This window comes from Rhamphochromis sp. 'chilingali' (genome assembly GCF_963969265.1).
Source record: "Rhamphochromis sp. 'chilingali' genome assembly, chromosome: 9".
NCBI classification, from domain to species: domain Eukaryota; kingdom Metazoa; phylum Chordata; class Actinopteri; order Cichliformes; family Cichlidae; genus Rhamphochromis; species Rhamphochromis sp. 'chilingali'.
This window is the reverse complement of record NC_137936.1, coordinates 918,050-933,209: the sequence shown is the minus strand read 5'-3', so window position 1 is coordinate 933,209 and position 15,160 is coordinate 918,050. Positions and strand designations below refer to the sequence as shown.

General features: G+C 44.8%; 1 protein-coding gene across 6 annotated transcripts in view; it reads right to left on the bottom strand.

Moving 5' to 3' along the window:
* The window catches only part of sypl2a (synaptophysin-like 2a), a 31,317-nt gene extending 16,471 nt beyond the window's left edge, over nucleotides 1-14,846 (bottom strand). For 2 of the 6 annotated variants that reach the window (XR_013972671.1, XM_080890566.1), the window contains exons 1-3: nucleotides 14,733-14,808; nucleotides 14,097-14,171; nucleotides 2,754-2,869 (exon numbers count right to left, since the gene is read on the bottom strand). Coding sequence is in view for 5 of the 6 variants with exons in the window: in XM_080890566.1 (XP_080746692.1) it covers nucleotides 2,754-2,869; nucleotides 14,097-14,171; nucleotides 14,733-14,780 (239 nt within the window). In the remaining variant the exon portion in view is untranslated. The other 4 variants (XM_080890569.1, XM_080890568.1, XM_080890567.1 and 1 more) reach the window with 4 other exon arrangements.
* Between the last annotated feature and the right edge of the window lie 314 nt (nucleotides 14,847-15,160).

The following is a 15,160-nucleotide window of genomic DNA, read 5'->3' as shown; positions in this document are numbered from 1 at the left end:
GTCCACCCTACCTGCTGGGACAAAATGGCCCCCAGGCTCTGTTCAAGGTGTCCGTCTGCAGAATGAATGGGAGGGAAGCAGGGCTTCCCCACAGAGGGCCTTCTTTGCCTGTGGCACTGCTCCGTCCACTAGACCAGATCTGGGCCACCCTTTTGGTCAGGTCTGCAAAGTTCAGCACAAACTGGTGGTAGTAACCAGCTAGCCCGAAAGAACCGCGGCACCTTGGGATGCTGGCAGGATATGATGGCTGCCGTTTTATCCATCTGCAGGTGCTCCTGCGTGGCCACGTGGCACTGCAGTGGCTGGGGCTCTGAAAAAGTCGAACACACGTGACGAACCAAGCTGTACGGAGCGGAGAAGGACGCTTTTCCCTTCTGGAGACACGGCAATCTGCCAGCAGAAAAACAGTGCAGTGCCCAACCTGGGGCATAGGACACTGATCCTTCATGTACCCTGCAGTAGTCAACACTTCCTTCACTACAAGGACTATGTAGTGAAGGAAGGTGATGTGCGACTCGTCTATTACTTCCATCTTCAGCATTTCAGCCATTTCTTTCTGCACCATCTTTCTTTTGTGTTCAGGGTCATGAACGCACCGTCACAAGGTGTGTAACAAAAGGCTCTATGAGGTGCAGCCACGCAGAGGGGAGAACACAGCTGTGTGAGACGGTCAATGGAGGGAGGGGAGCCTCTCTCCATCCTTTAAGGAGGTTGATGTGATACACCTGTGTGGCTCCTCCCCTGGCTGACAGGGTCACAGCAGTGATCTGTGGCAGTGGACCCACCAGTGGTATGTGCAGAAAGCCCCGTGACAAATAGAGTCACAAACAATATTGCCATGGAAACGCTAGCAATTGTCCACCGGTGCAAGGCCTAAGCCGTCCACTCCCGCCTGGTGGACATCTAGCTGGGTAAGCTGAGCACCACCAGCTGGGCACTGAAGGACAGCAGCAGGCTCAGCGCCCACTGAGTGCCCACTGAGTGCCCACTGAGTGCCCACTGAGTGCCTGGGGTACAGGCTGCAAGGCCAGATACAGATGGGTGGACCAAGTGTTGCATCCTTCACAGAGCTGCTGCATGAAGCAGAGATGACGGAGCAGCCCAGGAGGTAATAACCCAGGGAGTCAACCATGTGCCTGATTACAAATTCAGCAGGTGATCAAACAATTATTTGCCCCATGACGACTCTAACATCTGTTCTTGTGTCACAACAGCATTTCCATTTGTTCCCATTTCATTCTGATCACACTGGTATAGAATCACAGTCCTAATGTTACATGTGCATGTCTGTGTCCAACAGAACTACTAGAATAAAAGTAGCACACACTCTTCTGGCTTCTACATCCTAACTGCAACATGCACTTTATTATTATGTGACTGTGTTATTGAGAGAAGTGATACCTCAAAAGGGTTACGAATGCGTACGATGACCTACAAACATAAACAAAGATATAAACACGATTTATGAATCCAACATTTTTCCTCTTTGAAACACCTTTCTGTGCATACAAGCATGTAAACCTACACAGAGCATCCCTGTCACTTACAGAACCTCCATGCATGTGCACCAATCCCCCTGATATGCACAGACCACATTACATGCACGTCTCCCCTCTGTTATAAAACATACATTTAACAATTAAAAGCATTACACAGTAGAGTATGGAACTTCATATATGGTTTAAATAAACTGCTGCTACAAAAACTGATCAACATTGTGAAGTTTTCAGGATCAGTCAATAACCTCCTAAGACCCAAACTCTTCCACAGCATTTCTCTTTGTGCTGATTGGGACCTGATGAAGGTAAGAGCACAGGATTACCTGATTTTTGTTTCTGAGAAAAATGAAATGCACATGTGAGGACGTTCATTTTAATAGAACAGTGGCAGTATAACGTCTCGTACGTGGATATCAGGCCTTTGTAGAGCAAAACTCTGTATTTTGGTCTAGACAACCCAAAATATGATGTCCACATGTGGACGCCAGGTCCTAGGAGGTTAAGGTCATTAAGGTCATTGGTAAAAAGTCCCAGGGCTTAAATGTGGGCCTCTCCACCAGTCGCTCTTAGAACTGAAGAAGCTTCTCAGATGAGAGCTGACCCGTCCTGAAGAAACTTAAAGAAGTCCACATGTTAGCCTGCTACTACCAGAGAATGGCTAACATCACAGTGTTATTCCACATCACCTGGATTAGATCTATATTCAAACTATGCAGAGATTAGCATGTACTGACTCCAGAGGATGACCTGCAGTGATGTACAACCATCTGCAGCTGTGCACTGACTGACTTGTTCCAGCAGGTTATATTGTTTGTTTTATTTAAAACACAAATGAGCAGGAATAGAGAGGAAACTGTTTTACAGTTGGTGGACATTTATGGGTCTTTGTGAAGCTGGTACCACGAACCCCAATGTGATCTGGCGTATCAGGACACGTGTTTAAGGTTTTGTAAGTGAGCAGCAGGGTGGTTGGAGTAGTTTTGGACATTAGTGTGGACACAAAGGTTAGAAAATGATCCAATTCATCAAGCTGAACTGTAATGACCATTTATTCAGCTTTGGACGGACACATTAGTAAAACAGCTGTACCTGTGGTCCCTCTGTGTAAGTCCTCAAACACATCTGTAAAGCAGAGTTTATGCTTGTGGATCATATCGTACCATTCATTACACTAATGAGGTAAAGGTGTGGACTGGACCTATCAGGACACTGCATCAGAAACTAGACTGGGAGAGTGCCAGTGCTCTTCAGTACCTGAACGGGTAGGCAAAAAACGCCTCTACAGGTTGGTCTCCGTCGGGACAGCTGACTGTGAGGTGGGTTGTCCCAGTGTAACCTCCGATGGTGGCAAAGGCAAAGATTGAAAAGACCTGTTGAAGGCAGAAAAACAGGCATAAAGATGTGTCAGGCGAAGCAGGCACACACAGGGGGAGGCATTCATCTGAAAAACAGGAACTTCAATCTGGTTCAATAAGGATGCATGGGAGGAGACATCAAGCAAAGTCAACATTTATTCATAAAACGTATTTTCATAGCACTACATGTGTTGTTAAGGACCAGCTGTGGTCCCTGAGGACACAGGGATGGATGCACATCTTCCTCCCAGTTTAACACGACCCACTGAAACCATCTCATCATTTTCTCACAGCCTTCTGCATCTCCTCCTACTCCTTCCTGGCTGAAGTATGCTACAATATTATTACTTTTATTGTATAATATATTTGCTAAACAATATTTCTATAGTAACAATTTCCTGTTAATGAGAGTGCTGGAGGAATATTTAGGAGAAAGTAGCAGTACTGCACTATGAAAACATCACCATTAAACTGTGTTACTGTCAAACAGCATTACATGGTAAATGGTAAATGGCCTGCATTTGTATAGCGCTTTTCTAGTCCATAGGACCCCAAAGCGCTTTACACTACATTCAGTCATTCACCCATTCACACACACATTCACACACTGGTGATGGCAGCTACATTGTAGCCACAGCTGCCCTGGGGCGCACTGACAGAGGCGAGGCTGCCGGACACAGGCGCCACCGGGCCCTCTGACATGGATCAATATCACCACCATGGATGTTTAAGGCTCACTGCACTAACCTCCTGTTAGTCTGTATGTAAATACATCCTGTTCTCTGACAGTTTGTAATGAGCTCCACACAAACAAAAGATGCATTTCTGCAATAAAACCCAGGAGCAGCGTATGACCCGACACACACTGCAGCAGCAGTGAGTGCTCTGTCACATCGTGGCATCAAGAATACCGGACACTTTGACTTGTTTTAATTCTAACCTGACTAGTTGGCAGAATGTAACAGAAAACACAAGATATTACTAAAATACATCATTCTTCCTACTATTTCTAATGTTACTTTTCACTATGTTACAGAGATCTGGGCCTTTTTGTTCATGAACCCTACAAGCTAAACTTTATCAACATTGTTCAAATTTCTACATGAAGCACTACATGTTTAGTTTCATACTAGGGCTGGGCCATATCACACCATTCACGGTAATACCAGTATAACGTCAGGCAACGATAAGAAAATGAAATATGGCGATAGAATATGGGTAAAACGCGCACATAGAGGAAAAAGCATGGCGGTGACGGAGAATGAGAAGGGCGAAAGCGGATCGTTTAGTGAAACAGATGAACCAGAACTGGTTTGTAAAAATGCTGCAGTGGTGTGGAACTGGTTTAGCTTTCGTCCGTCAGATACACAACAAAGCACATTTTTTGTAGAACATGCAAGCGGCCGTCGTTATTACCGTGTTTGTCGGACTAAGGTGCTCGTCAATCTGGGAGTAATCTGGGTCCCAGACTCTGTCTGCTTCAGGTCCCAAAGTCAAACGAACACTGCAGCATCACTTAGAGTTAAAAACTGTCTAAATTCTTTCATCTTTAATAAAACGATCAGCATTGCTGCTTTACCAGGTGTAACTATGAAGTTTAACATCCAGGCATCCATGAAAACAGAATTTATTACATTTAAGGAGTTAGAAGTTAGCAGGAAGCTAGCGGAAGTTAGCTCGCTAGTTTTGCTAGTTACCTAAGCATGATATAGCATGTTCTGACTGAGAGATTTCTGAAAAAATTCAAACGTACAGCTCTGCTATCACTTCCAACATAAATGAAGACAGGAAACTAAACAGCAGTGACGTTTGTAGGGTTACTGAAGTTGGGCTAGCTGGTATATAATGATGTGCTACGTGACCGCTAGCGACACAGCTATGTTAGCATAACATAAACAGTGAAGCTGGAGGACGAACACTAACACTTTTCCACTTATAAAAGTTAACGTGAAGGTTCTTCATGGTTAGAGACAAATGCAATCGCATGGCAGGATGCTGTAAACGGACCAAACTTCAGTCAGGAGAACAACTGAGATAATCCATCCACAATACGAGGTTAGTCATTAATATACTGCAACAACATGGGAATAGAGCAGCTGCAGAGAATTCAACATTAATGAATCAATGGTACAGAAGTGGAGGAAGCAAGAAGAATGAGTTTAATAAAGTTTGATTTATCTGACTGCTTTGTTTCGCTTAATGTGCCTTATAATCCCGTGCACCTTATGGTCCGAAAAATACGTACTGCACACTGCAGTTTAATGTTGCACAGCACCTCTTTTTAACTTCAGTGGATATTATACATGGTTATGCTCAGGACATGTCAGCCCATTTCTACTGGAAATGCCTTTTGGTTAAACTTTCAGCAAGGAATTTGCATTTGCACTGTTACATTTTTATAAAGCTTTAATGTACATAAAAACCAGCTTCTTGTTTAAGTGAAAATAAATGGAAGGTTGTCTTTTTGCGCTGGTAAAGTTGTGGAGTTGTATTTTGTCTCGCACCAATTATATCGTCAGTTATATTGTTATCGCAAATGTTCAAATATATATCGTGATCAATATTTTTGGCCATATCGCCCTGCTCTAGTTCATACCCTACATCAAGATATGTTCAAAAGCAGCTTTGCACTGAAATAATAGTGATCCCACAGGCAGGCTCACTGACTCTTACTCGTGCTACATCACCTATTAAACTGTAACACCTTATGATATAAACACTCGTCCTCCTTCCAGTACATCCTTCCTGCAATGACACGATTTTCTTTATCTGCCAAATCACTGAGATCCACTTCAGCACAACAGCTGCAAAGAAGAGCTGCAACACAGGAGCAGAGCCTTGAAACGAACGGCTCTCTGTGCTGCAGTATAGACACCGAGTTAAACTCCCCAACCACAGACGCAGGAACTTCGCAGCCATTAGGCTGGCTGAGGATTTTCAGGAATGAGTTTCATCTTTCAGGTGTATCAGGTTCTCCACTACATTTCTCAGCTCATCTCAGCCTTGCTTGACCCACCCCAAATAAAGCCTCGGGGGCAGACCCCTGTCCACACTTCGCTTTAAACAAAATCCTACATTCGTATGTAGTATATCGAGGAGATAGATGTCAAAGGTCACCTAAAATCAGACCCCGCAGGTCACGCTAGCAAAAACAGCCCGAACACTGGCTCTCTGACAAACTCACGTTCATGTTTACAAGGTGTGGCATAGACAGCAGTCTGACATTCAGTGGTGTCACTGTAACATCTTCCATGCAGAGGAATGCAGCTCCAAGGCCCACAATGCCATGAAACAGCACTCAGCCCGCTGTGTAGGAAGCAGAGATGTTCCAGGACTCATTCTTACTCCACTAACCACCACAAACTAAAACACTCAGATATTCAGCTAAATTAGAGAACAGTGTACATTACTGTTACAGCACCATGTGACCTGCTCTACCACCTGAGCTACAGCCACCACTTCCCAGTTTGGTCCCAGCTGCTGTCTTGACTTGAGTGTAGAACAAGGCTCAAACAAACAGAAGCAAAAACAAATGAAAACCCTCAAAGCTAAGTCGGACAGCGTGGCGTGAAGGCACAGTTCTGTTTCACCCCTGCACCCCTCCATCCCTGTCACCTGTCCAAATTGACTCCTGTGGCCGTCAACTTCTTCTGAATGACAATTTCAGCAGGTCGTAAACGAACCTTTGGACTATCAGAACAAGCTAAGCTAGTGGATGTTAGACTACGTTCACTCTGCAGGTCTTGATGCTCAATTCCGATTTTTTGATCAAATCCGATGTTTTTGTCTGCTTGTTCACACTACAAATAAAATGCGACAGCAAACGCGCTCTAGTGTGAACGCTCAGAGCGCCCGCATGCGCAAAAGCAGACGTCACACACAGCGCGCTCTGCTTAGACCCAGAGCAGCAGTATGTTTGACTGATGGCCTTAATATAAAGACTTCGGACTTCACGTTTCCCAATTTTTGCTTTAAGTTATTTTGTTATTTACATAATAATGTGAATAACCTAATAATGATCCTTATTGCTGTTTTAGAGGAGCGCTGCTTCAAAGGATAGCTGCAGATTTCTGTCAGAATCTGCACATTATACAGGACAAATAAAATGTTCACGTTTCTCCAACGTTGTGTTCCCAGCAGTCTCACCGGATGGCCAGGATGCGTTCGCGATGTCCTATCGGGCGCTTCTCCGGAGCTGATAATTGGCGTCTGTCTTGTGTCAGTGACGTAAAAGACGGATTTAATGCGACTTGACCGTTCACACAGCAGTCGCTTTCTAAAACATCGGATATGTATCGGATTCAGGACCACATACGAAAGTGACCCAGATCGGATTTGAAGATATCGGATTTGTGCCGTTCACACTGTCACACCATGATGGGATAGATGGTCGCATAGGGTCAAAAACATTTTCGGATTTGAAAAATTGGGATTTGATGCGCTTTCGCCTGCAGTGTGAACGCAGCCTTAGACTAATTCATGTCCTCCAACAGGCTCTTTATGCTTTTCATCGCTCTACTTTCTCACTGCCAAAAAGTGACTAGTTGAAAGTAGGGCTGGGCGATATATTGACTTTTTAAATATATCAATATATTTTTATATGAGATGTGACAATATCCTTTATATCGATATAGTCTATGTTACGTTATAATTATAGTTGTGGAGCTGCAAGTTTGCCTCTCTTTTGTCTCTGCACTGCGTTACTCCGCCTCTCCTTCACTGAACAGAACCTCCCCCCTCGCAGGCAGGACGGACACGGCAGCTGCCTCAGAGGAGCTGCTCGGTAAAAAGAAAACAGTTGGACATTTAGTGCTGCAGCGTGACGTTAACGCCGTAACTGCATTAACGGGGCAAATCTCTGTTAAGGAGTTACCGCGGATCGTCCCGTGCGTGGGGCTGCACGGCGTCAACGTGTTAACGAGCTAACCGCGCTAACGCCTAAAATCCTTTCATTTTCTCAAAAATCGACAGAGCGCCTTATGTATGAATCCTGGTTGTGCTCACTGACCGCGAACCGATTTTATGCGGCACACTGCGCTCAGAAACCTTTCAGGTTTAGACATTAGCTTTGCTGAGCTACGGAGCCGCAGCGCTTGATGCATTGTTGGAGCATTACGCTGAGGAGCCTCGCGGAGCGATACGTACTCTGCTTCAGCGTAATGTTACCGTACTGAGTGCATAAGGGCCATAAACGGCTCCTGTTCAGCGGTGGTTACAGAGAGGATCACGCAGTAGACCCTGGGAACAGAGCAGCTGCTTGTTATTCTGCTCGGCCTCTGGTAGTTTACATTTTGACTGCACAGCTTTTTGTTATGCACAAAAACAGCACTGTTTCATTTATGGAGCATGATTATTTAATAAATGCTGATCATTCTGAGTAATGTTTTCTTGTACATATGCGCTGTATGTTAATAAAAGTGTGACATCTGGGACACAGTGTGACTAAGAACTCTGTTCTTACTTTATGGCTTTAAAAAACATGAGTATATCGCCATCCAGCTAAAGATGAATGAATGAATGAATGAATGAATGAATGAATTTTGGGTCATATCACCCAGTTGAATGTAATCTAAAGCAGAGAACGAGGTCAGTGGGCCCTGCCATTATCTTTACAGGCTAACTGACGCATCGCTAACCGGACTGACCCTCGGCCAAACCCCTGCAGCCCAAAAACTCGGCGCTCAACTGTTTCCCACCAGACCACCGAACCCACGGCTTTGAAATGTCCTCGGTGAAGGAGAATCATCTGTGACGGCCTCGCAACTAACAGTGGACTCACTGGCTCCACTATAAAGGACCCAGAGCCTGTAGTGATGAGCCGGCTGTTGCTAACAGTGTGGTGAACACGCTGAGGGGCGGGCTTATTAGTTGTGTAATCTCATTGGTACAGGGTTATTTGATGCCCCATGCTGGTACATTTTGGCGTCCTAAACGTTATGCAGCCATTCTTCACCGTTGTTGAGAAACGCCATCGATGTGTTCATCTAGGTTCATCTTTTGTTAACACTATTAGAAGGACATTGCGGATACAAGTGGCCCGTCTCTGAAAGGCGGAGTGGACTCTGCGTTAGCAGTAGGGTGAGGAGTTGAGTCATTTGGGGGGACTGAGATAGAGCTGCTACTCCTCCACATGGAAAGGACACGGCTAAGGCTGACAGCAGCCGTCCCATGGTACATGGAAGCAAAGACTGAAAGTGGCCGTGGGATGTACGAGAACACGTTCATTTCAAGGCTTCTGTAACACTTTTCAGACTGAAAGCATGTTTGAGATATTTTATAAAAAGCTTTGTTCACAAGCCAACACAAATATAGATGGTCAGTAAGGGTCTGAGCCACAGGCCTGAGGCTGGGTCTATCTATTAATGAAAGGCCTGGTTTTCAGCAGTGAAAGCCTGCATGGAAGCACAGGGCAAAGCTCCAGCCACACAGACACACATGCTCATAAACATGAACACACACCACCTCCTCATCCAGGGGACCAAACAGCGTCAGCACTCTTGTTGTTTGCTGTCAGAAAGACTCCAAGGACAGAGGAACAGTGATTTACATTTATCAAGGAGGATGCGGCAACACCGCCAAGTTCTTCCACGACAAATGAAGAGCGTCTCAAACGCTGCATGTGAACGTCTCCCACACCACAGAACACGTCAAATACCCGTCTTAGCTCGGGTGGAGTACGGCCGACAGGTCGGACAGCCACTTCGGTGCCACTGAAGTCTTGTTAATGCTCGCTCGCGAACACTAATCTTCTTCACTAACGGGGACCTGGATCTGATGCTGGTGAGGGGAACCTGGCAGAGAGCCGGTGAGTCCAGCTGTTTTATTCAGCTTTTACCTTCGGACTGTGAATATCTTAACATGCTGAGGAAGACTGCGCGTGGTGGTGGAGTGGCGGCTGTTTTAGGAAGAAGCTGCCCTGCAAGCATCCCCGCCCCACACTCGGTGCAGCTGTGTACAGACCTCCGTAATATCCCAAGGACTTTGTTCAAGACTTTTCACACTTTTTAGCTGGTCTCGTACTTTGATAAACCTGAATTGTTGGAGATTTTAATATTGATGCGTGTTGCCCCTCCAGTCTGCTGGCCAGAGATCAGTCTGATAAGACTGTCTGTGTCGGGGCCTAAACAGGCTCATACATATTGTGCTGTCTCTACAGTTACCGGTCCTAAACATGAAAATATGTTGCCATCCATCCATCCATCCATTCGCTTCCGCTGATCCTTTTCAGGGTCGCGGGGGGCGCTGGAGCCTATCCCAGCTGTCATAGGGCGAGAGGCGGGGTACACCCTGGACAGGTCGCCAGTCTGTCGCAGGGCCAACACACAGGGACAGACAACCATTCACACTCACATTCACTCGCACATTCACACCTAGTGACAATTTGTATTATCCAATTAACCTATCCCCACAAGCTGCATGTCTTTGGACGGTGGGAGGAAGCCGGAGTACCCGGAGAGAACCCACGCAAACACGGGGAGAACATGCAAACTCCACACAGAAAGACCCCGGCCTGATGTTGGAATTGAACTCAGGACCTTCTTGCTGTGCGGCAACAGTGCTAACCACCGTGCCACCGTGCTGAAAATATGTTGCATTTGATATATTTTTATCTCACACCTCTTATTCCAACACATCGTTGTAGTGTGTTTAACCCATCTGCAACAACAATTTTCTATTGCTTTTAAAAACGTTGTAAGATCTCCCCTCGGCTTTGGTACATCTCATTTTTATAATAAATGCAAAACTGTCCTTGATGAGGTTGCTGCTTTACAAACTATGAGTGTGAAACCACAACCGGACCCGTGGATAAATGACACCACTCGTTCAGCCAGACGAGAGAGCAGGACGGCTGCAAGCGGAAAGACGACGTCGTTTCCCATCCTGAGCGACCGTCTGTAACAGCAGAAGAGTCCATGTTTTTCTGATGTTGTTGAGCTCCAACAATCCTCTGGGTCTTTTTTCAATGACTGACTCTGCTCTGAATATTTCCCAGTTCAGTTTGTTATCAATAAGATAAAACAGCTGCCCTCACACGACCTTTCTAAAATATTCACCAGCTGTTTTTGATCAGTTTGAGCCTGTGTGCCTTGATCAGATGGAGGAACGATGTAATGGCATGAAGACGTCATTTTAAGATATATATTCTCGATTCCTCGGTCCCCTCAGAGTCCAGGCCTATCTCAGAGCTTCCCTTCCTCTCAAAGATTTGGGAAAAGATTGTGTTTGTTCAGCTGCAATCTTTTGTAAATGGACACGATGTTCTTGAGAGGTTTCAGTCTGGTCTTCAGGCTCTTCACAGCACTGACACTGACATTCGAACGTATCGCGATATATATCGTGTACTGTGATACAGCCAAAGAAATATCGTGATATTAGATTTCTATTCTCATAGCAGCCTAGTTCTGCTGGAGGTTTCTTCCTGTTAAAAGGGAGTTTTTCCTTCCCACTGTCGCCAAAGTGCTGCTCATAGGGGGTCATATGATTGTTGGGTTTTTCTCTGTATCTATGAAGCGCCTTGAGGCGACTTTTGTTGTGATTTGGCGCTATATAAATAAAATTGAATTGAATATCGCCCAGCCCTGCTCTGAACCTCTCCTGAATGACTGAACTCCGCCTATCACAGAATACATCCACCTTTCCAACAAAGGCGTGGATCTTAGATGTCCAGTAGTGTTAACAATAAGATCCAGCTAGATTAACAGATTTATGTCGATCTATTCAGTGAATCGTAGCAGCCCTAATATTTACTTTATCTACTGAAGACATTCTTAGTTACTGTGCATACGCTTTCTGTCAACATGCCATGCTGTCTCATGGTGCTGCTCTTTATAAACAGGGTCCGCAGGTGCGCATGCGCTGTCAAAATAAAAAACGCGCACCAGATAAGAAGTTGCAACGCACGTTTGCGTACATAAGATTTTCTGGAGGAGGACAGACATTTGTTTAGAACTCTTAGAGATGTTGAAGAAGCTCCTTTAAGCAATTACTGTGATGTTCCTCCACCTCCAAAGAAATGCCAGGAGGAGTCCGAACCACAAAAGAAGCGCGTATTCTCAGAAAAGTGGTTGCAGGAGGTGAGCTGGCTTCAAACAAATGATGAACGCACAGAGATGTGGTGCAGAATGTGCCGTGAAAATCCCACTCTAGTGGACAAAAACAGTGCCGTTTATATAGGAACTAAAAACAGCGCATGCACACCTGCGGACCACTTATGTGCAGCCCTGCTTATAACCTCTCTGTGATGCTGGGGGGTCGGCAGGGTCAGGTTTGGATGGACAGCATCACTCTGTAACTGATTCTAAAGAGTTTGAAAAGAAAAAGCCAAATAAATCGTGTCTTTAAGACAATGACCCACAGATGATGTAATTATTGTCCGATTCTACATATCAGGTGTAATTGTAGGTAGGGCTGTTCGATGTAACGATATATAGCGGACGACGATATAAAAACGTCGTTTCATTTCACTCTATCGTTTGTTTCGTGGTGTCGCAAAATAAACTGTTTACGGCGATATTTTTTCATGTTCTGATGTCGCTGTAGGGCCTACATTCATTTCTTAAAGGTCTCTCTTTCTCTTAGATTTAATACAACCACACTACGGACGACAAGCGCCTGTTTTTACATGTTGTCGTTAGCAACAACGACGGTAACACCATCACGTGGCTCCGCTGTCCGCTTGTTTGTTTTCCACATAAACCTTTCACAATAAAGCTCAAGATCCTGTTGAGACTTTTCAAAATAAACTGAATCACATAAAAGATGCAGAGAGTTTACGGATGAGAAGTAAAAAAGACGCCAGGTGCTAAAAATAAAGCTCAGACTCAAACTTTGAAAGAAAACGGCGCCGTTACAACTTGTGTCTAAACATGTGTCGTTTCATGCATCGTTAAAACACTCGACTCAGCTACACGACGCACAGCTGGAAACACTTCACGCAGGTCGAGCTGCCCGAGATTCACAGACTTTACAGAAAATGTTACATGTTTGTGATTTATATCGTTACCGGACGATGGATGTCTGATATCGGGATATGAGACTTTGGTCATATCGCACAGCCCTAATAACAGATAGCACAAAAGTCCTCTGTGTTAACTTCAAAGAGTTCACACTGGTGTTGACTGTCTGCCTTAAATATGTAAAACAAATGCAACTACAAACCAACTACACAGCGTCAGCTCTGAACACAGCACAAACAGCCAAATCTCTGCTAGCTGTAGCTCAGGAGGAAGGGCAGGTAAACCACTAACTGCAAGGCTGATGCTTTGATTCCTGGTGGCTCCAGTGCCAGCTCTGAATGCCAAAGCTTGCTGGGTGAGATACTTAACCTCAGGTTTTCCTCCAATGCACAAATTTACTATTCAAATGTTAGACAGCACATGTGCGAATGGGTGTACGAGGCTTTGTTTCTCTTCTTCCAGGCTGATTTTCATCTTTCAGATTAGAATGTCTGGCAAGCAAATAAAATATTGTCAATAATAAATACAAGACTGTATTTATGGGCTTTTGTGTCGAGCTGTTAGGAAACAAAGGGTTTATATATATATGATTCACAGGTCAGTGTTAAACAGCTGTAACAAAGAAACCCATTTATAAATGCTCAGCTATGAGACAGCTGCCGTCTGTCAACAAACCAGGGCGGCTCAACACTTTGGCACAGTGGATAATTCTGCTGGCTCTTTGTTTACGTTGTTGAAACAAACATTACTGTGCATTCCAATGGAACCCACTGACAGGAAAAATCAGCAGATCCGACCTTAGAGTCATTTAAACAAGTCCGCGCGTGGATTTGGTGGTGCTCAAAATACACAGAGCACCACCATATGTGCAGGCACACAGGGCTCAATCCTAATGTGTTTCTTTCCTTCATGATCAGTCTATTCGGAGTCAAAGGGCAGTTGCGCTCAAACACAAGTGAGATTTACAGCTTGATCCAACACAAGCCAAGCAGCTGCCACTCCACATCAAATTCACCCCACGGTTCAACAACAGCAGGTACCAGCCGCACTGGGAGTGCCACAGTGGGAGTCCCCAGTCCTACACATAATCAGGTGTTATGGTGTGATAAAAGCGGACACCCTGTTCTAGGTTAACATGAGGAAACTGAGAAATAAAACTTACCAGTTTTATTACTGGTGCCAGGAACATGGACAAATGACTCCTAGGAGACATCGCAGCGAATATTCGACACTTCACGCTGATTGGGATGAATAATGTACAAAGACATGTTTGTGACAGTGCTTACCCATTCGAGGACACGAATAAATCCCAAAGGCTCCTTCAGCGGTCCAAGGTCCAGAGAAAACCCAGCCATCGCTTTCTGTGCACCAAAGACACGCAACCAGGTATAAACGAAAAGTACCTCTGCAAACGGCGAGACGTGTTGGTCACCTTGCAGCTAACTGACGCTGCCCTGGTTAAAGCAGCTGCATGCTAACGCTAGCTCACGTCAACTTAAGCACTTTAAAAGACTCACAAACCTGAACAGTGTCCATCGAAGTGTGTAAAAACTAGCAGTCAGTGTCCCGGTACTACTTTTGTCAGTTTGCATGGAAAGCTAACTTCAAGTTGCTCCGTCTGTTTTCTGCCGACGACATAGGAGCTAACAGCAGGGGGCAGTCTCAACTGTGCACGGACTAGTGATGCGCGAATCATGAACGAATCGTTCAGTACTCGAGATTCACTTTACTGACTCGTGAATCATGATTCACGAGTCCAACTGACTCACTGACGCATCCCTGTTGCTGTTAGCAAACTAATTCCATTAGTAGAAATATATCTAGCTTATAATTAAAATTGTGTGGAAAAAAACAACAGACAGTTTCTTAACAAAAACATTTCTGCTCTGAACATGAAGAACAAACCCTGAGTAGAAGCTCACATCAAGACAACAGCTCCTCAGTTCACAGTAGCATCGCTCTGCTAACATGCTAGCAGCACATTTAAGTTACTCACCCCCTCCCTCCTGGCTCACAGCTTCTTCTTCTTCTTCTTGGTTGGCAACCAATGTTAAGGCGCATTACCGCCCCCTGGCTCACAGCTCAGTGGACATTTAGATGAGAAAATATATATTTGACACATATGAGGAAAATACTAATAAAATAAAAATAAAAATCAATGTTCCCATTAGAAATCTTTTTTTTGCTCTATAAAACTAGTTGTTTTTATTTTTCAATCACTCATCTTAGCAGTAGGATTTACATGAAAAGAGAAACAAATTAAGTTTGAGTAAAAATGTATATTTTTTGCACTCTCTGGGCAACTGACTCTGTGACTCATATGACTCAAACACGATTCACTTCGGTGAGT